Source organism: Lutra lutra, chromosome 5 (assembly GCF_902655055.1).
Source record: "Lutra lutra chromosome 5, mLutLut1.2, whole genome shotgun sequence".
In the NCBI taxonomy this organism is placed as follows: Eukaryota; Metazoa; Chordata; class Mammalia; order Carnivora; family Mustelidae; genus Lutra; species Lutra lutra.
In genome coordinates this window covers 121731795-121752867 of record NC_062282.1, presented here as the reverse complement: position 1 = coordinate 121752867, position 21073 = coordinate 121731795, and the positions used below count along the sequence as shown (strand labels likewise).

The 21073-nt window shown below is 44.2% G+C and overlaps 1 protein-coding gene across 2 annotated transcripts in view; it reads left to right on the top strand.

Moving 5' to 3' along the window:
• Positions 1 to 3071: 3071 nt before the first annotated feature.
• Positions 3072 to 21073, top strand: part of ERAP1 (endoplasmic reticulum aminopeptidase 1) — a 39643-nt gene continuing 21641 nt past the window's right edge. The window contains exons 1-8 of one of the 2 annotated variants that reach the window (XM_047730375.1): positions 3072 to 3204; positions 8291 to 8834; positions 11213 to 11351; positions 13967 to 14101; positions 16887 to 17007; positions 17982 to 18136; positions 18472 to 18585; positions 19760 to 19891. In XM_047730375.1, the coding sequence (XP_047586331.1) occupies positions 8308 to 8834; positions 11213 to 11351; positions 13967 to 14101; positions 16887 to 17007; positions 17982 to 18136; positions 18472 to 18585; positions 19760 to 19891 (1323 nt within the window). In that variant the 5' untranslated portion in view covers positions 3072 to 3204; positions 8291 to 8307. The remainder of the gene's footprint in view (positions 3205 to 8290; positions 8835 to 11212; positions 11352 to 13966; positions 14102 to 16886; positions 17008 to 17981; positions 18137 to 18471; positions 18586 to 19759; positions 19892 to 21073) is intronic. The other variant, XM_047730376.1, reaches the window with a different exon arrangement.

The following is a 21073-nucleotide window of genomic DNA, read 5'->3' as shown; positions in this document are numbered from 1 at the left end:
TTGTGAGACAGGGTAATGGAAGGGACTCCATGAAGAACTCCTCCTTATTTTTTTTTTCTCCTTTTCCTCCTTCTTTTCTTGCTAGGACCTATACCCCCAGTGAATGTAGGTCCTCCTTATAAAGGCCAAGGAGTTAATGATTTTTTTTTTTTTTGGACTCTTCCAGCACAATAGATAACATCTGAGGGGTGATCACTTGAGGTCATCCTGTATGTTTTCCAGACACCTTGACGCCAAGACCCCTGGCTCCAGGGCCTAAGTGATTTATGAAGGACACTTGAACACTCACACTTGTTTTGACCAATTCCTAGATGCCTGGAGGATATGTACACCAGATGGCAATTCTCAGTAAAACCCCAGACCCAAGCAAAGACCCAGTTTCCCAGATGGTCTGTCTAGCTCTAGTCTTTCTACATCTTCAGTAAATTCTGCTCTCACTTCCTCTTGGCTTCTGTTTTATTTCTACCCTGCATGAAGCCAAGGACTGTTTTGGTGGGTCCTGTGGGACCCCCTCTGGATTCTCAGACCCAGCCAGCCTATGTCACTTGGGCTAATCACTGTGGCCAGAGAATGGGGTTGCTATGTTCGTCCTAGACTGAGATTGAGTTATGAAACTGCATTTTCCAGGAAGGGAAGAACACATGCTGAACAGACAAAAGTGGGGAGAAAAGCCCCTAGAGACATTCAAAGATAATAGATCATAACTTGATGCTTGGCAGTGTGTTTATGTCACAGAGGTAAATAAATAGTCATCATTCACCTAAGCGCCCCATGCCTCTCATTAGATTTACAATCAATTATCCAATTACTATTTTTTGTCCATAAACACATTCAAAATTACTTGAGATCTCCTTATAATTGTTTTTTTATTTGTTAAGTTTCTTTTTAAAAAAAATATTTTACTTATTTATTTGACAGACAAGAGGGAGAACAAGCACGGGAGCAGCAGGAGAGGGAGAAGCAGGCTCTCTGCTGTACAGGGAGCTGGACACAGGGGCTCGATTCCAGAACCCTGGGATCGTGACCTGAGCTGAAGGCAGCTGCTTAACTGGCTGAGCCACCCAGGTGCCCCTATTTTGTTCAGTTTCAATAGTTTAATATTTATGGTGCATATTGTGACTGGCTCACTCGGTGTGTCTTCCCACCTTGTATAAGAATTCCTCACTCCACCTTAGAGTCTGGAAAGCAAATGCTTCTTTTCCCACATCTTCTTGCACCTAGGTTCTGGGTGTTCATTAGGCTCCACCAAACAGAAGCCCTGGTAGGGCAGCTGAATTTGAACCTGAGTTTTAAGTGCGGAGAGAGGCCCGGCTTGAGCTACTCATTTTGCTGGACAAACTGTAACTCATGACATGGTTCTGAAGCCAGCCCCTGTGCTAGCTGCCGCCCAACTGAGCAGATGGCTTCTGAGTTGTGGCAAGAGAACTAGTTCCAATGGTGGCCAACTTCTACATTATGGCTTCGGAATTTGTTCTTGGAAGCTCCCCCTAGTGTGTGTTTTTAAACCTTCCAAATGATTATTATGTAAGTCATGTAAAAGCCTGCAATAAATCCTTTTTTCATTAAAGAGCTTGAAAGGATTCTGTTCTCTGTGGTTCAACCCTCACTGAAGCAACATAGACATTAGTCTTTAAAATGTCACTGGACATTTTGGCTGTTTCATTCTTCTTTTCCATCTTTTTAATTACATGCATACTAAACACAAAATGAGGTTGGCTTTATTTATTATTTGTTGCTTTCAGTGAACAGGTGAATTGGAAAGTGACCACAGTTCCTGCTAAGGGGTTTGTTAGATTCTTAGGGAACACATGCTATTATTCAATATGCCTGTGTTGGAGATCTTCCATTTGCCCCTCCAAATCCACAAAGCATGCATGAATTTACTGCATAAGTTCTCATCTTTGCAAAGCAGATCACTCACTGACATCTGGAGGCCTTGGAGGATATAGCCATGGGCTGACACACCTGCCACAATTGCAAATGAAGAAAAAATTACCTAATCCCAAAGCCCATTTCTTGCTGAATTGTAAAGAAAACAACTTACCTTGCTCTCACCCTGTTTGGGGCTGGGAACAGAATGTTATTTTTATATTACAAAATATCCTCGACTGGAGAGAGTATGCAGAACAAAATATATTTTGTTATTTTTCAAAACGAACATAAAATTGAGAAATAAAAGTTGAGAAATACTGTTCCAGTGACTTGGAACCCCAAACTCTCAAAGGGAAGGCTAGGAAAGAAAAGAGAGGAGAAAGCCTGAGTACAGTAAGAAAAAGATCCCGGAGGTGTTGGTCCACTCACCAACTTGTAGCATTTGATGAATATGAAGCCTGTGTTTTCTTGTCTTGTTACCTCATTTACCTCATTTACCCTCAATTGTTTAAAGATGGGCTTTTTTGGACATTTCAGTCCAGTCTTCATGTTCTAAGGGGAGCGGAGAAATGGTTATCTGACTTGAAAAAGCAGAGGAAATGTTTTAATGTGGGGAGCATCAAATCTTGGGGGCCCAAAGTCCCTAGGAGGTGGCGGGGAAGTTCCTGGGAGGCTATCTGTGTCCCCCTTCCTACCCTGAGCCATCTCCTAGCGTAACTCTCCTCCATTAAATGCCCAAGGCTTCAGCATTTCCCAGAATGAGTCGCTGGGTGGCTCTGGTTCCTTTCGGAGGCGGGCCACGAGCTCGCAGCCCATTTGCAGAGACGAGATGGTGGACACCGCTTGAGTCCAACTGGCGTGGAGCGCGTGCAGACTCCTTGGAGCGGCGAGCTGGAGTCCGGCCTGGGTCACTTTCCGCAGCACCCACCCCTTCTTAATGCTCTCTAAGCTCTCGCTGCGCCAAAGGCTAACCGTCGAAAACTACAGCCGCAAAGACACACTCAGAATGGTCTGCGTTCAGGAAGGCGTGCTCCTCCCCACTGATCCCCCCCTGTACTGCAACGCGGCCGTTTCCCTTGCGCGCAGCACGCATTTGTGAATTCCCGTCCGGGGTCCCGCGGTCTCCTTCGCGCGCCCCCACGGCCAGCTTTCTCCTTCCCCAGCTCCCGCCTCCGCCGGGGGTTCTCTGGCGCCTGTCAGGAGCGCCCCAGCGGACGCGCACCTGGCGCGCTCGCGCCGCTGCCCGGGCTCCGCTTTCACTTTCTGTTCCGGGGTAGGGGAGGCCGGCGGCAGCGGCGCGAGGGCGAGCTAGTCGCGTCGCAGACCCCCCAGGTACAGCGCGCAGGTCCCCAGGGCACCCCTCGGGGAGCGGTCGTGGGGCTGGAGAAGGGCTCGGTCCCGGCAACCTCCGGGTGCCCGCCGGGGAGGCCCGAAAACCCGGGGCGCGCCGCGGAGGAGAGCGAGGCGGGGGGACGCCGGGCCGGGGAGAGTCGTGGGACCGGGGCCCGGGTCCGCGGGGAGGCGCTGTCTTGGGCGACCAGCCTAGCCTTGCTCCGGTCCTTCTCGGGTGGGAGAACGCGGGGGGCTCAGGGCCACTGCGCCTGTTCCGCGTGTTCTCGCGGCCGCGCCACTTCCCCACCCGCGGGAGCCTCCCTCCCGTGCACTCCTCGCCGCTGGGCTTCTGCCAGCCTCCTCCCCCCGCCCCAGCCTCGCGAGTGGCGCCAAATGGAGGGGCGGGGAGGACGGCGCGTTCGGCTGAGAAGGGTACCTTGGGGATAGCTGGCAGAGAAGCGAACGTGGCTTGGCATTAACTACTGGTTGGGCGTGTTGAAGGATCAGAGTCCGTGAATGTCAAGATCAGTTCTTTCCTTGCTTTCCTTGCTTCTCCTGTACTTACTCCCAGCAATTGTCTTCCCTTCACTCTGGCTCTAGCTGAGTTTTATTCAGATAAAGTTCTACTGTTGGAGCAAATTAAAGTTTCCTGCCTTATTTGCCAGGGGGGACTGCAAGTTAATTTCATGGAAGGAGAAGAGCAGTCCCTTCCTTGCCATTTTCCTGGAGGTTCTTTGTGTAGGTCGGGTTCAGTAAGAAAAGCTCAGTTTTCTGGCAAATGCCCAGAGTATTTGCTCTCAACTCAGGAGGAAAAACAAGAACAAAAACCTTTAAAAAGTTGGCCAGTGCTTTGCTTTTCCCAAGGATTTGGAATTGTGCTGGTACCATAGCCCATTTTCAGGTGGGCCTAAATGAAAAAAATTCTAATTGGTTAAAAAAGAATATTCAAGTTAATTCAGCATTTTTTGTTTGTTTGCCAGCAGTGACAAAACTATTACAATGCTTGTTAATTTCATCATTCAGAACATTTTGGGAGAAAGTCCCTTACTTCTTGGTGGTAGATTCCACATTGAGGAGTGTTTCAATAAAGGGAAGGCATAAAAAAAAAAAAAAAAAAGGAAGGCTGAGCTAACCCAGGATCTGTTGCCTCCTCCTCCTTCTTGCCTGCGAAAAGTCATAATCACCCAAGGCTGACTAAGTAAGTTTCCTAAAGTAACTTGAACAATTCCTGGCGGTGAAGTTAGGAACTCTGTTACCACCACCTTGACTGGGAGAGATGCTTTATTTAGTAAAATCAGATGCAAAGGCAGGTACTTTTTAAAACTGTAAAGAAATGCCATAAAGGACAGGAACGTCCTTGAAAACTTTTTTTATCTCTGTGCTCTAAACACGTGTATTCATCTGTCCTCTGGTATTTTCCCTTGGATATCTCAGAGATATCACAAACATATTTAAAAAAATGAATCCTCAATTCCCTCTCCTCCCTTTTAGAACTCTCCCACCTCTGGTCTTCTTCTTGGTAAATAGCACCTAGGACTGCCCAGATGCTCATTCTAGAAACCTGGCAGCCTTTCTGATGTGTTCTTTCAGTCACCCTGCACTTCCAGTCCACCCCAAATGTAGATGCCCGAGTCCACCATCCATCCGTCTGTCTCTCCCCTCTCCTACTCCCTCCCACTCTCAGAGTACAAGCCACTAGTTTACTTTGTCTAGACTCCTTTCTAACCAGTTTCTTGGCCATCCCCTGGCTCCTTTCTTGAGCCATGTAGCTTCTTAAAGTGTGAACTGCATCCCAAGACCTTCTAGTTCGACACCCAGTGGCTACTCATTGCACTTGGGCTGGGAGCCCAATTCCTTAACAAGCCTATAGCGGAGTGGTGGTCTGGCCCCCGTCTTCCCCTTCAGGGACGTCTTTCTGCTCTATGCTGTGCCTCAGCTTCCCCAGCCCTCATATCCAGGCCTCTCTACTGCCTCTGTGCCTACAAATAGGCTTGCTATCCTTTCTATCTGAAAACTACCTTCTTCTTTCCTTAGCTAATTTGAATTTGTTCTTTAAATCTCAGCTAAAATATCCTTCAAGAGCCCCCATTGGAAATCGCTCTGCCCTGTTACTCTCTTTCAGGAGGTGTGTGTTTTTAACCACCCTAATCGCGGTTAAAAATTCCTCCCCACCCCGAGCCCCATAAGCAGTCTGAGGTTACAAACTTACATTGCTAGTGTCCAGCCAAATCCCAGGCACATAACAGGTCCTCAGTAAATATTTGTGGAATGAATGATTGAGAATATTTTAATTCAGTCTTTACAACATGCTGTGACAGAGGTACTATTTTCTCAGTTACACATGAAGAGAACGAAACCGGGATTAAATAACCTGTCCAAGGTCACATAGTTGGTGGCAGAACAAGAAAGCAAAACCAGGTTTTCTTTTCTGACTGTAAGTGTAATATGTATTACATATCAGTATAAGTCTTCTGACATTTATGCCATATACGTTACATGTTCCATTGTGGTTTCCTGGCATTCCATTCTCGTTTGAGACACAGCCATGTTCCCTTTGACTCCGTCTCTTCACAGACACAACCTTGCATAAGCCTTGGACGTGGGTCCCACTGCCAACTCCTTTAGCAGCCTGTAGGCCTGGCTGTCAGCTCAGAAACAGTTGGAATTTTTAGATTTCCTCCTGGACTTTTGGGAACACTTGGGGACTTCTGGGGTCCCTCTCATGCCTGAGCCTGCCACCTTCATTGCACTGCTTACCTTCTTGGGGGCCTGGGCTGCACCCACAAAGCCACTGCTGTCAGAAATTCAAAATGGAAGTCTCATGCAAGTTCCCTTTATTTCTCATGTCCCAACTTCAAGGGAAATTCATTGTTTTGCCCCTCCCTAGAATTCTGCCTGAAGAAGTAAAAGTGTGAACCCTTTATGATTTTGATGTTTAAACTTCATACTTCAAATCGCTTCAGTTCTCCATGGCCAGAAGCATCCTCTAGTTGGTTCCTACACACACATACAAAAAGAAAAAGCACATAAAAAACCTGTTCTCCCTGTTGAACCTTTAATTCTCTCTTCCCTTTCATCTAGGTGAAGACTTTTGAACCGAGGTTATGGTGCCTCTGTACTTGACTATCTCTACTGTACTCGGTTCCTTTCTGTTTGCCTCCAGGTCTGCTCTGTGGGGAGGGGGATGGGGAGTGAGGGTTTGGGAGAGCACGTCAGTTGTTATCTTGAAGTGGTATTCCTCCACATAGTGTTCAAGACCAGGATTTGGCAAGGATTATTTGGAAGGTTCTCAGATTGGCTTTCCAATAGAATCTCTGGGAAGATTTTTAAAAATTCTGGTTCCCTGACCTCATCACCATAGATTTCAGTTTAACTATTCTAGACAGGGACCCAGGCCCCTGTCATTTTAAAAGCTTCCTTGGTGATGTTAATACACAGACAGAGTTGAGAACCACTGACATAGATGTAGAATTTCATGTACCACACTGTAGCATTACTACTTTTCTCATCTGATCTATATGTTCAGGATCCCAAGGAGCTTGAGGGAATGGAGACCACTTACCTGGACTCATCTAACAGATGCATCTTGGCAAACACCCATGAGAGAAATGTTCAGTTCTCAGCCATGGTTGCCAGCTCCCTTATAATTCACATTTCTTTTGTGCCCCTAGACCTTTAAAATAAAGTGTCTTTAATGCCCTCCCTTCATTTCCAAGTCGAACCCATCCTTCCAAACCATGCTCCAGTGCTGGTCTTCCGTGAAGGCACCCCAGAGTCTCTGTGCAGCAATGTCAATCTCTTCTCCCCCAGCAGTATCTGTTATTATCATTCTTAGAATGCTTCATGCTTTCTCTGTTGCATTCTACCATCTGTGTATGAATGCTTTCTGCCTTTCCATATTTTGAAGTCTTTGATTGTGGGGTTTGTGTCTTATGTATTATCACATCCCACATAGTAGTAGCACACCGCCTTGCAGGTAGCAGGCATTCAACATGTCTTTTTTTTTTTTTAAGATTTTATTTATTTATTTGACAGACAGAGATCACAAGGAGGCAGAGAGGCAGGTAGAGAGAGAGGAGGAAGCAGGGTCCCCGCGGAGCAGAGAGCCCGATGCGGGGCTCGATCCCAGGACTCTGGGATCATGACCTGAACCAAAGGCAGAGGCTTAACCCACTGAGCCACCCAGGTGCCCCCAACATGTCTTTGTTGGATGACTGTAAGAGGGTATCCAGGAGATTGTTATGTTGGACACAAACTGTTGCTGTGAAAATCACCATAAACCCTTTAAGTCATCCCTGGCTGAATACCTATTAGATGAACTTTTGGCATGACATTTGACAGACACCGCTGGTATTAAGGGTTACTGTTAATGGATACCTGCCTCCCCCCACCCACTGCTACTCAGCGTCTGTATCTCCTACCTATGCTTCCTGTATGTTACAAATTCTCTATTTGTAAGCCTGGAGGGGAGCCAGACTGTCCTCTATTGACTGCAGTGGCTGTGAAATCCAGATTCTTGCTCCCACCTCCCGGGTTGGTGGTGTGATACCTTACTCGCCTGAACAAGGTCCTGCCAAGCTGCAGAGGCAGTAGGGACCTCACATTGGCAGTGGCTGTGGCAGCATCCAGTAGCTGGTGCCTACACAGCAGGGCAGCTTCCTCCAGGGCCCCAGGTCATCAGGTCAATTTCTCCGACGTGGTTCTGGCTGTCCATCTTGGCCTCTTTCATGTGGCTTGCTTCCCAAGTGTCCTGACAAGTCTGTGACACTTTTGGTGAACTACTTAGTGAGGTCGTTCTATTGCTTTCAACCAAGAACCCTGACAAATAGAGTTCTTTTAAACTTGGGGAGCCAAATGATACATTTTAATAGGTGTGAAGATTGTTGCTAACCAGTAACTTCTTTCTTGTGTGAATCAATAACGGAGGGAAGGTCATTTTGCTTTCAGGTAAAGACCTAGAACTTTTGAAAGTTTGTATCTATATCAGTTAATCCTGGGTAGATACATTGTGAAATTTTGCTGTCTTGATAATATTTTAGTGACTCAATTTTTTGGGGGGGGGTGGTTTTATACATTTTGTCGCTAGGTAGTTGGAGCAAGAAGATGTTATCTCTGTTCATCAGATGGCCACTGGTAGCCATGCCATTTCTACCGTCCTCACTGTTGATTCTCTTAACTGTGTCAACGCCTTCGTGGTGTCAGAGCAGTGACACTACATCTCCAAAAGCTAGCAATGGGACTCCATTCCCTTGGGAGAAAATGCGACTTCCTGAGCACATCACCCCAGTGCATTACGATCTCCTGATCCATGCAAATCTCACCACTCTGGCTTTCGAGGGAACCACGGAAATAGAAATCACAGCCAGCCAGCCTACGAGTACCATCATCCTGCATAGTCACCTCCTGCAAATATCTAAGGCCACCCTCAAGAAGAGAGTCGGAGAGAGGCTGTCTGTAGAACCCTTGAGAGTCCTGGAGTACCCGCCTCACGAGCAAATCGCACTTCTGGCTCCTGAGCCTCTGGCTGTTGGACTCCCATACACAGTTGTCATTGACTACTCTGGCCATCTTTCTGAGCATTTGAATGGATTTTATAAAAGCACCTACAGGACCAAGGAAGGGGAAGTGAGGTACTTCTTTCTGTTTTTTTTTTTTTTTAAACTCCAAGTGCTGCCCATGCTATTTCATATGGATTATTTCTTAACACTCCCTTGATGGTTGAATGTTTTGATTTTGTGTTTCACTTATGTAGCTAGAAATAGCCCATAGATTCTTTTCTTTGTTTTTTGGATCTCATTTTTTTTTTCATTCTGTTTTAATCAGTTTTCTTTCCTTCAGCTCTGCCAAAGTACCGATTTGTTTATTTGTTTAGAATTCTGATAGATAATAAACATTTTTAATTCTCCTGGCCTAGGATTAGCTCCCTAGAGCTGCTATAATGAAGTACCATAGACTGGGTGGCTTAGAACAATAGAAATTTTTGCTCTCTCAGTTCTGGAGGCCAGCAGTCCAAATCCAGGGATCAGTAGGGCTAGGCTCTCTCTACATCTCTGCAAAGAGCTCTTCCCTCCCTCTTTCTAGTTTGTGGAGGCCATCAATTGTTGGCATTCCTTGGCTCCTACTGGCATCACTCTGGACTCTGCCTGTTATCATGTGGTCTTTCCCCAACTTTTCCTCTTCTTTTAAGGACACTAGTCTTACTAGACTAAGGCCCAACTTCATGGCCTCATCTTCATTTGATGACATCTGTGAAGACCCTTTTTCCAAAGTCATCTTCACAGATACGAGGGATTAAGACTTCCACGTATGTTTGGAGAACACTGTTTACCCCGTAGAGCCTATTAGAAGAAATATTTTTTTTCTTAGTTAAAGCTTTTTTAAGGATCCTCAACTGCCTTGCTTTTGTTCTGTTTTTAAGGAGGCAATCTATTTTGGGGGATTTTATGCTGAATTTTATTTATTATTTTTTAATGTGTTTATTTGAGAGAGAAATGGAGCAGGGGGAGGGGCAGAAGAAGATGGAGAAACAGACTCCCCACTGAGCAGGGAGCTGGGCATGGGCCTCCATCCCAGGACTCTGAGATCATGACCTGAGCCAAAGGCAGACCCTCAACCCACGAAGCCACCCAGGCACCCCTATGCTGTATTTTAAAATCAAATTTTAGGGATGCCTGGGTGGCTCAGTTGGTTAAGCTGCTGCCTTTGGCTCAGGTCATAATCCCAAGGTCTGGGATCGAGCCCTGAATCGGATTCCTTGCTGAGCAGGGAGCCTGGTTCTCCCTCCGTCTGCCATTCTTCCTGCTTATGCTTGCTCTTTCCTTCTCTCTCCCACTCTCCCCTGCATCAAATAAATAAATAAAAATCTTAAAAAAATAAAGTAAAATTTTGTTTGTTAGTAGATTATACTCACTTATTTTTCTGATTCCATACTATTCTTTTGAGGTAAAAAAAAGGTCAGATGCTACCCAAAATAATTTTTTAGAAAGTAAATTTTGTCCCTATCACAGCCCCTAAAAATAACTACTACTTTTATTTTAGGGATCATCCTTCCAGATTTGTCTCTGGGTATGGATATACATTATATAATGGAGCTATATTTTCCATCTTATAAAGGATTTTATTTTAATATGTTGAGATGTTTCATGTTGATGTCTATCACTGTACATTATTTTAATGAGTTTATTAAATGTATGTGCTCTGATTTAACTCATACCCCATTGACAGAGATTAGGTTGTTTCCACCCTTTCAGCAACAGCAGTATCTTTGTTAATCATTTCCTTAGAATAAATGCCTAGATATAAAATTGTTAAGTTAAAGGGTTTACAATCTTGATATCCCTTGCCATATTCCTCACCTGTAGCCAATACCATATATGGGCAGTCTTTTTAGAGCCAAAGAGCCAATAGGTATATCCCTGTAATTTACACTTCATTGATTGTTAAGGAAATTGAGCAGGTTTTGATAAGTTTATTGACTATTTGTAGGTTCTTCTTCTGCAAGTTGCCTGTTTATGACTTGTACCTGCTATTCCCCTTGTTTGCTGGCATAATGTTACTCGTTTTTAAAAAAGATTTTATTTATTTATTTGACGACAGAGATCACAAGTAGGCAGAGAGGCAGGCAGAGAGAGAGGAGGAAGCAGGCTCCCTGCTGAGCAGAGAGCCTTTTTTGGGGCTCAATCCCAGGACCCTGAGATCATGACCTGAGCTGAAGGCAGAGGCTTTAACCCAATGAGTTACCCAGGTGCCCCATGTTACTCATTTTTAAGTGTTCTTTCTCTGTCAAGGCTATTAACCCTTTTTGTCAAATAGCTTTCAATCCATTTTGCCAGTTTTTTGCTTGTCTTTTTACTTAGTTTATGATAACTTTTGTTCTATGAAAGATTTTTTTTCAGTAGTGAAATCCATAATCTTATGGTATCTCTAGGAATTAAGAACCAAACATACATCTCTTTTAGAGTCCCTGGTGCTTTATGCTGTACTTTTCTTTCACTCCCCATAATTTTAGAGTACTGGCATCAACACACTTTGAGCCCACCGCAGCCAGAATGGCCTTTCCCTGCTTTGATGAACCTGCCTTCAAAGCGAATTTTTCAGTCAAGATCAGAAGGGAGCCAAGACACCTCGCCATCTCCAATATGCCACTGGTGAGTCTGAATGCCTGTGTGTCTGCTCACAGGAAAACTCTGTCAAAATGCTGTCACTTGCATTACCCCAGGGACAGTTAATATTCAGGTCACCTGTGTTTTTTGTTTTTTTCTGTGACAGCTAACTTTTCTTTCTTCATTTCCAACCCGTGCTTTTGTTTCAGGCAATAATTTTTCTGTAGTCAGAGAAAAAAAATTGTCCCTAAAAATATGGAGGATTTCAGTCCAAGAGGCATTCCAAGTCCCTGGTCTGGCACGAGGGACGCTGTAAGGGACTCAGGTCTGGTTTAAATGAGAGTGCCCTTCCCAAAGCACTTTCCCCTTCCTCTTCTCCTATGATCTTATCAAGGACACACTTGGTCACATACGGCTATATTTGTAGTATGTAGTTCTCTATAATTTCTATATCGGACATACTAATAGTAACCGTCTGATTTGTAACTATATCTATGAAATTGGGTGAACAGAAAAAAAAGTAATCTTATCTGAATATTACAATACAGAAGGTAAGTAGTGATAGATAGCTCAGTTCCCTTTAAAGAGACCATGATCCTCCAATTCCAAAGCAAACATGGACAGCGTCCCATCTGATTTTCAAAAGTGGTGAGAAAATGGCCAGGCCGAATGAATGTAACTACTCAGTACATGCCATGGAGCGATGATTCTAGCAGCTTAGAACAACTCATCCGCTGAGCTCTCAGCCTGCAACAGCTGCGGATCATCTCGTGAAACACACACAGCCTGTGTTCGGGGAGCTCACTGTGGATGAGACTCAGGTGGAAGACACTTTGCCCAGAGTCTTAAAGGGTGTCCCAGCTCAACCCTGTAATCACCAGGGAGGCCGAATCTTAACGTGCAGGCTCTGAGAGCCACAGCCAGCCTCTAGGACAGTACCTTGCAACACTTAAAACTCTACAGACCACCAGCCACCCCCCCCCGCCCCCCAGCACTGAATACCTTAAAAATCCTTTCTGCAAACAAGATTCTCCTAGACCCCCCTCAGAAGGCCATGCTCTTTGAAAAGTGCTCTTCAGCAAATCTCTACCAGCTAAGAACTTCTGTCTACTCCACCCGCATTTGGAGGTGAAGAAAACAAGAAACAATTAAGTTGTTTTCCTGATATAAATTTGAGATCGAGAACATGCCTGTTCCAATTATCCTTCCATTCCTCAATATTACGACATTGCTTCCAGGCTTGTGAGTTCTCTAATTAGAGAATCAATCACACCTTTGGGAGAATAAAGAACAGGGGAGGATAAAATCAAGGGGAAGACTGAGGACCAAAAAAACACCGATAGAGAAACTCATAGGTTTGCAGGGTGAAGGCCGGGAGCTCCTAAGACTTCACAAAGATACCATGGATATTCAGGACCCATTTGTTCAGGAAAGGAAAGTCTCTCATGTGATCTGGCTGGCCTCTTGGACAGGAAAGCCTGCACGCTGGCAGAAATCTTACAGGACTAGCCTGAAGTCAGGCTGCCGACCCGGAGTTCGGGGAAGGACAGTGGCGTCTCCAACTACCTCTTGGGAGGCTGGAAAAGCAAAAGTGAATTGAAGTGTATGGGCAGCAGGCAGGATTTCATCCCATTTAAAGTTGAATTAATCAGCTTCCTTTCCTAGTAAATAGCATAACTTCAGGAATGAAAATTTTGGTTAGGGGTGGGTAGAAGTCACTTGAAAAGGTAAGTTGGAGTTTTTCGAGAGTAAACCTAGGTTAGCTCTCAGAGTCAAGGGAGCACAGAGTGACCAGCAGACACCAGAACTGGTGGGGGTGGTGGGTATTACAAAGAAGGATGAGGGCACAGAAATGGAGGTAGAAATAAAATTCCAGGGAAAATGTGTTAACGTGTTAATATGGAATTGGCAGGCTCCTTCTTCTCTTGCTCTCCTTCTCCGGGGCCCTGTCCCAGCCCAGTGCTTGGTGTTTCCTGACGTGTTAGACTTTCCTTTTGGGGAGCACATCTCTTAGACTGTCCCTCCACCACCCCCACCGCACTACGAGGCGTCTCCCTGATGCACCTAAAGCAGATTCCAGTGAAGCAAATCCGAGTTTGGAGGAAGCTTGGCCATGTGAGGCCCAGGCATGGGTTACTTTCAATTTTGTAGGAAAACAGAAGCTCTTTTTTAAGTTTTACATGGTTACGTGTTTGCCCACTGTAGAAACCAAACTAAAGAGTGTGTTTCCAGATAATTCTTATACCTGTATTTAAGGTCTACATCTTGGCAAAACCAACAATCTCAGTTTTGCTTCCTCCCATTCATATTATCCTCATGTACCATATATGGGCCAGTTTGCAACCATCTGGGACACTGAAAATATAGTGACGATAGTGGCACAACTCTGTGACTATAATAAAAAAAAACCACTCCACTGTATACTTTAAAACAGTGAATTTTATGGTATGTGAATTATATCTCATTAAAATTTGAGTAGAATGGCCTTAATCTCGAAATTGCAATCAGATATTAGAAAGAGAAATTTTAAAATAATTATACAAATGTTATGCTGTATACTTTGAATATTATGTCTGGTGGCTAGGAAATTTCTCTTTATCAGATATTTTCAATGTATTGATAATTGGATTATTTGATGATTTCAGTTATTGTGATTTTAGGTTAAATCTGTGACTGTTGCTGAAGGACTCCTAGAAGACCATTTTGATGTCACTGTGAAGATGAGCACCTACCTGGTGGCCTTCATTATTTCAGATTTTAAGTCTATTAGCAAGATGACCAAGAGTGGAGTCAAGGTGAGCCCTGGGATTGTCAGATTGTCACATAGGGTCACAAAGTTGTCCTTGCCTGCCTGAGACTGTCCTGGTTTTAAAACTGGAAGTCCCACATCCCTGAATCTTGGGCAAAAACTGGGGTGGTTGGCATCTTCTTGTCACAGATGCTGGTATTTACAGTGAGGTTCTAATCACAAAAACATGGAGAAGCTTGGCCTGGCCTGGGTCATGGTCCTGGCTCCACTGTTAACTGGTTTTCTGACCTTGACCATGCTCCCTTTGGAACTTAGTTTATGCTTTTCCAAAATATGTAAGTTGGACTAGATCTTGCAGGGGTTTCTGAAGTTGTTTCTGGCTATCACTTTCTGCAGTTGAGAAGTAAATGTCATTGACCATCTGAACAGATTCTGGCTTTGAGAAGGAAGTAAAATAGAATAGTCGGCTTAAAGTATTACATGGCTCTGGGGAGAGCATTTGTGCCAGCGAATACTGGAATACTAAAGAGAATATCTTGTCTCAAGGACCACTTGCCCCTTTTCTGGGTTCCATTGTGTAGTGAACAACCTGTTCAGCTGTACAAACAATGCAAACAACTTTCTTTTTCTGGAGGGGAGGGCTTTAATTTGAAGATACCTCATTTATTTGTGCTGGTTTTCACTGAGGCCTGAACAGGTAGGACTTCTCTGATGAATAATCGTTTGTTCCCCTAGTGGTTCTTATTCTTATAGAGATATTTCTACTTAGAGATTTGAGGGTGATGCTTGAGACTTGGATGTAAGGATCGATCTAAATTCAGCAGGGAAACTATCAGCAAAAACACTCACCCACTGAATTGCCTACTCTGGGGAGTCCTTTATGAAAGATTTTTTTTTTTTTAAATGATATCTCTTCCATGCCGTGATATTGTGATTTAGGATAAGAAATATATATGTGTGGTCTTTGTCCCAGTCCCTAGCATGGAGCTCTTAAAACACTAAGAATTTTCTGATACCAGCTAGAAAGGTGTCTCTAGTTAGGTTAATGAGATGACTTGTGGGAAGCACATAGGTAACCTAATCGGGGGGAGGGGTTTGGTTGCTAGAGAACCAGCCATGTGATTGGAGGGTTGGAACTTTCAGTCCTGCCCCCTTGACTTCCAGGGAGTGGAGAAGGGCTGGCGTTCTCGTTTAGTTACCAAGGGCTGATGATCTTATCAGTCACGCCTGTGTAATGAAGCCGCCGTAAAAACCGCAGAGGACATTTCAAAGAGCTTCTGGGTCAGTGCGAGTGTGGAGATGCAGTGGGCACGGCCTGCCTGGAGATGGCACAGCAGCTCTTCGCCTTTTTGTATACCTTGTCCTGTGCAGTTGTTCCATCTAGCTGTTCCTGAGTCATGATCTTTTATACTGAGTAAAAGATTTCTCTCATTTTGTGAGCTGCTCTTGCAAATTAATCACACCTAAAGAGGTGGTCATTGCACCTTCCAGACGAGAGCCTGTTGGTCAGAAGCACAGATGGTAGCCTGGACTTGAGAATGTCCGCTGAAGTGGAAGTGGGGGCAGTTTTGTAAGACTCGGCCTTTATGTTGTGGGATCTGGTGCCCTCTCTGGGTCGTGTCGGAATCCAGTTGAATTGTGGGGACACCCAGGTGGCGTTGCAGAATGGCTCAGAGGTGTGGGGTTAGCCCACACACACATTGGAATTGGGGCCCAGAAGTCCTTTTACATATTCGTATTTTCAGGCCTTTTATTTCTTTGAACACATTAAATGTACATTTTATAGTCTAGTAACAGTCCTGCCTGAAGTCTTTGTGTCTCTGGTTCTGTGGGTTTTTGCTTCTGCTGGTTCTTGCTTATGGTGTCTAGTTCCTTCGTGTATATTGAATTTACTGCCTGATTTGAAGGTGGATTCTTCCAGAGAGAATTTGTTTGCTCTTGTCAAGTGACTGGGAGCACTTATGAACTACTTTATTTCAAACTATTGGTTTCAGATTTTCTTTTTATTTTTTAAAGATTTTATTCATTTATTTGAGAGAGAGAATGAGAGAGTGAGCATGAGAAGGGGGAGGGTCAGAGGGAGGAGCAGACTTCCTGCCATGCAGGGAGCCCGATGTGGGACTCGATCCCAGGACTCCAGGATCACACCTGAGCCAAAGGCAGTCGCTTAACCAACGGAGCCATCCAGGCGCCCCTGGCTTCAGATTTTTGAACCACCTGGTTCGTGTGAGCCCAGCTGCTAACCAGCACGAAGATGACCTTTTACTGATTCTCTTAGGATTTCAGTTGACCTTCCCCATATAGTACAAAGACTTGAATAGGCATTTTTTTCTCCTTGCAGTCTCTTTGAGGAAGGGGGAAGCTATTTTTAGTTTACCTTTACAACAAGGGTGTGGTCCTTGAGGGTCCAGCATCTTCTCTTGGGCTTCCCAGCCTGGGCAGGCTCTGAACTTGGTCTCCTAGCCCCTGAGACCTTCAATTCTGGGAAAACTCCATCTGCATTAGGTTAGTGTCCTCGGGACTAAAGCTGTCTGCAGTCCTCCACTGTCTACGGAGGGTCCTACCCTTACCTCGTTTTTGGCGTCTAAGTTTTCTTTACTTTTCCACTATGTCATAACATCTAAAAAGACATTTTTGTATATGTTACCCAGCATGTTGTAGTTTTCAGAAGGGGAGTTGATTAGAAACAGCACGAGGACAAGAGCTAGAACTGCTACTTCTCTTAATTGGCTACCATGTTGCAGAAGATGAAGGCTTTAATGTCCATCTTCCATACAGATGTGGAGAGAAGCCACAAGGGCATTTGAAAAGCTAACTTTGTTTCTCTTCAGGTTTCCGTATATGCTGTGCCAGACAAGATACATCAGGCAGATTATGCCCTGGACACCGCAGTGACTCTTCTGGAATTTTACGAGGACTATTTCAGCATTCCGTATCCCTTACCCAAACAAGGTAAAGATTTTGCACAGTTTTTGCAAATGGTGGCATTGAATGATGTCAGCTATGGATTATAGCCTCCTAATTGGTATTCCCGTGATTATCGTAGTAGCCCTTCAGGTCCTTAAACTCTGGCAGGTGTAAGCCATCAGGCTGATCCTTCTGAGCCCTAATCTCTACAGTAAATTTCTTTTTTTTTTTTTTTTAAAGATTTTATTTATTTATTTGACAGAAATCACAAGTAGAGAGGCAGGCAGAGAGAGAGAGGGAAGCAGGCTCCCTGCTGAGCAGAGAGCCCAATGCTGGACTCGATCCCAGGACCCTGGGATCATGACCTGAGCCGAAGGCTTCGGCTTAACCCACTGAGCCACCCAGGTGCCCCTCTACAGTAAATTTCTAATTAGAGCAGAAGCAGATCTTGATTAGGTTCTGAGGCACATGTCATGGTCATTTTACCTTCTGACTTGAAAGATAAACCCGACGAAATTAGTGGGCAGAGAGTGAAAGGCAGAAGCTGTATTCCCCCCCCCCCCCCCCAGGATTGGCACATACTTGGGAGGAATACAGAGGGTGCACAATAAATTTTTCTTAACAAATTTATAGTGTAAGGAAAATATGCATTTTCCTTCTTAAATGGGCTCTTAGGACCATTGTGTATTAGAGATTTTAGGCAAATGGCAGCCTGGGACGTCTCAAGTCTAGTGGATTACTGAGGAATTTGTTAATATTCAAGCCCCAAATTCATTGTCAGACAGCTGGAAAGGGAGTCAGGAGGCCTGGGGCCCACATCTGACTTGGTCATGCAGCAGCAGAGCAATTCAGTGAACCACTTTTTCTTGGTTGTGAAAGGTTCTTCCAGCCTAGAATAGGATTCCACACAACCAGCCTGGCTTTTCTTAGGATCCCTACACCCATCCGTTCTGAATGTTAGTGTGTATGGGTGAGGTCTCATTTAGAGGCTGGTAACAGATTTTTGTGTCCTTCCCGAGATCTTGCTGCTATTCCTGACTTTGAGGGTGGTGCTATGGAGAACTGGGGACTGACCACATACAGAGAATCGATTCTCTTGTTTGACGCTGAGACGTCTTCGGCATCCGATAAGCTTGGCATTACGATGACGGTGTCGCATGAACTTGCCCACCAGGTACACAGTTAATCATACTTTTAGAAATTGTGGTGAAACTACATTGCTTTTATGGGACAGAAGAGACTATTCATACTGACATATGAAATGGATCAATTCTTTTCCTATGGAAAAAAGGCAAGTAAAAATGAGAGCTCTTTAATGCGTTAGGTAGCGTGTTTTGAAATGAACATGGAAAGGTTTTTCCTTTTACTTTGATAAAATATTCTGTAACTGTTGCCCATATACCAGCATCGCACATGTGAACTCTTTCCTCCCAAATAACTCATGTTTACGGCTGTGTAGATAATCCGATCTCCCTAGAAATGTGTCAATATGTACTGTTTTCCTTTTAGTGGTTTGGGAACCTCGTCACCATGGAATGGTGGAATGATCTTTGGTTAAATGAAGGATTTGCCAAGTTTATGGAGTTTGTGTCGGTCAGCGTGACTCATCCTGAACTGAAAGTTGTAAGTACTTACTTTTTAACAGGTTGATCTATTTTATTCAGCACTGCTGGAAAATACTTACTGATCTCAGTGATAGAACTCCTAGACCTATGAACTCCTTGATAGTTGAGATAGGAATCAGGTTCACTACCGGGGATGGTAGTGAACTTTAAAGGTATCACAAAAGCTTGTTTCCAAACTGGATTGCTTATTTCCAGATCTATGATTGTTAAGAAATGAAGTTAAATCTTATCCTCCTTAAATATCAAAGAAATAGAAGTAATGACACCCTATCTGTTGCATATCATTTCCTCGACCTTCAGGTTTCTCACTGAAGGATTATCAAGTACAGATCACTGTTACTTCAGTAGGAAACTACTTGTCAAATGGGATAGGATCCCATTTGCTTTAGGTAACTGCGGGTTTGTTTACATATAAGCCTATACTCAGGAGTCACAAACTGAATGCTTTGGAAACTTTATGTGTTTATTTTAAAAATCAGGTATTCAATTTCTGAAAATCACAGGTAGTAAAGTTAGAAAGAAACTTCCTTTATGTAAAAACAAAAAACTTCAAACAATCCTTTGCCTTACTATAATTTTGAGTTAAGCCTATATCAACTTCCCATTTTCATCTTCCAATACACATTTATAGTTATAATATCCATATAACTGTTACACTACGATGGATCATAAATATTTTCCCATTTCCACATAACCCTTATTAATAAAAATGATTCTGTGTGTATGTTATCCTATTGGGTAATATGACCTAAGAAATCAGATTACACTTTGAGTCTGTTATCCATTTTTTTTTTAAATTTTTTACTACATGGTTTAAATCTAAATTTCTTTGCTTTAAAATATGATTGGAGATGTTGCAATCACTACACACTTTTAGTTGTTTTGATTCTATTTGGCTACAGGCCTTATGATTTTGTTTTTAAGATAAAATGGTCTTCTAAAGCAATAGGTATTTTAAGAGGAACAAATTCTAAAATGTTAACCTAAAATCATTTCTTGGAATCTCTTTAGCAATGACAATTCTAGTTTATTTTGTAAACTCTATAAATACAGAAGAGGTTTGGACCAGAAATTGGAAGTATAAGCCTATTACTCCAGACCAAACATTAGTCCTTTCATATTTATTATCTAAAGCAGAAGTCACATGGGTGATGTTGTCTCTGTGTCGACAGGAAGATTATTTCTTCGGCAAGTGTTTTAATGTGATGGAGGTTGATGCGTTAAATTCCTCACACCCTGTGTCAACACCTGTGGTGAAACCTGCTCAGATTCGGGAGATGTTTGATGAAGTTTCTTATGAAAAGGTAAAAATGGATAATAAGGGGACATTTTGGATACCAAACTGCTAAAGACTTGGATGGAAGGATGATAGATAGGATCGTGGGGTGGCCTTCCCTTCCTAAGGAACAGCCCAGGTTGAATGCCTTCTATGCTGCCCTATGCTGGCTGGAGTTCACTCTTGAAGACCCAACGCAGATTGATCGGTAATCCTGAAGAGAAACTTTGAGTCGGTTTCTCCCTCAACAAACGGGTCTCGACTGAGGCTCACCTTTGTACCAGGCAGACAGTCCTGCCTCCCGTAGCTTGCCTTTCAGCGCCCTCAGAGATAGCTGATATGGTTGAACTGCAAAATACTGTCCTATCCGATGTGTTTAATAACAGAACTAGAAACGGTTGCTAACATTTAATGGGAGATCTTACATAACAGTCTTCACCTGGCTTATCCGGACAAGGGAAAGGGAAGGATTCTAGTCACAGTGGTCACACCGGGCCTGTGTATTGCCCTCAGGAATACAAGCCAGAGGTAAAGTCCGAGTCCCTGCTTCGTGAGATCAAGCTTCTGCTTTCCCAATTCTCTTCCCACTCCCAACCACTCCACTGTCTTCAACAAGGCAGAGAATGTCATTTATCATAGAACTTGGCCCATTTATTTGTAGTGAACAGAACGGTATTTCTTTGTTTTCATCAGCAGTGTAGGGGAGATAAAAACAGACCTACAGAGGCCTAGCCCAGTGGAACAGATGAGAGCCCAGAAATAAACGCACACCTATATGGTCAGGTTTTTTGTGTGTGTAAAGGGAGCCACAATCACGGGGGTGGAGAGGAAAAGACTCTTCACCCAGGAATACTGGGTCTCAAGGCATTCTTTTGCTGCTTTTCCCTGTGTTCCTCTGACCCTCTCTGCTCCAGGTTGTCTGCCCTCCTCTGTTCCTTAATTGGGACCTGTTTCCAGCTCCTATTGTAGCTACTTTCCCCGCTGCTGGGCTGGAGTGACCCCAGGGAAGGCAGGAGGTGGCGCCAAGTGTTGGCTCTGCACCACTGTCCACTGACCTGGGGATAATGGCAGCTGGTCAGTGGTGGTCACTTGCCCTGTGGGGAGGCTTGGTTGCTGTTAGAAAATGATGGCACTAGGGGGTGAAGAAGAGAAACAGTCCTGTTCAGTCCCCTGCCCAGATAGGTCCAGATTTACCCACTTCCTTGAAAAG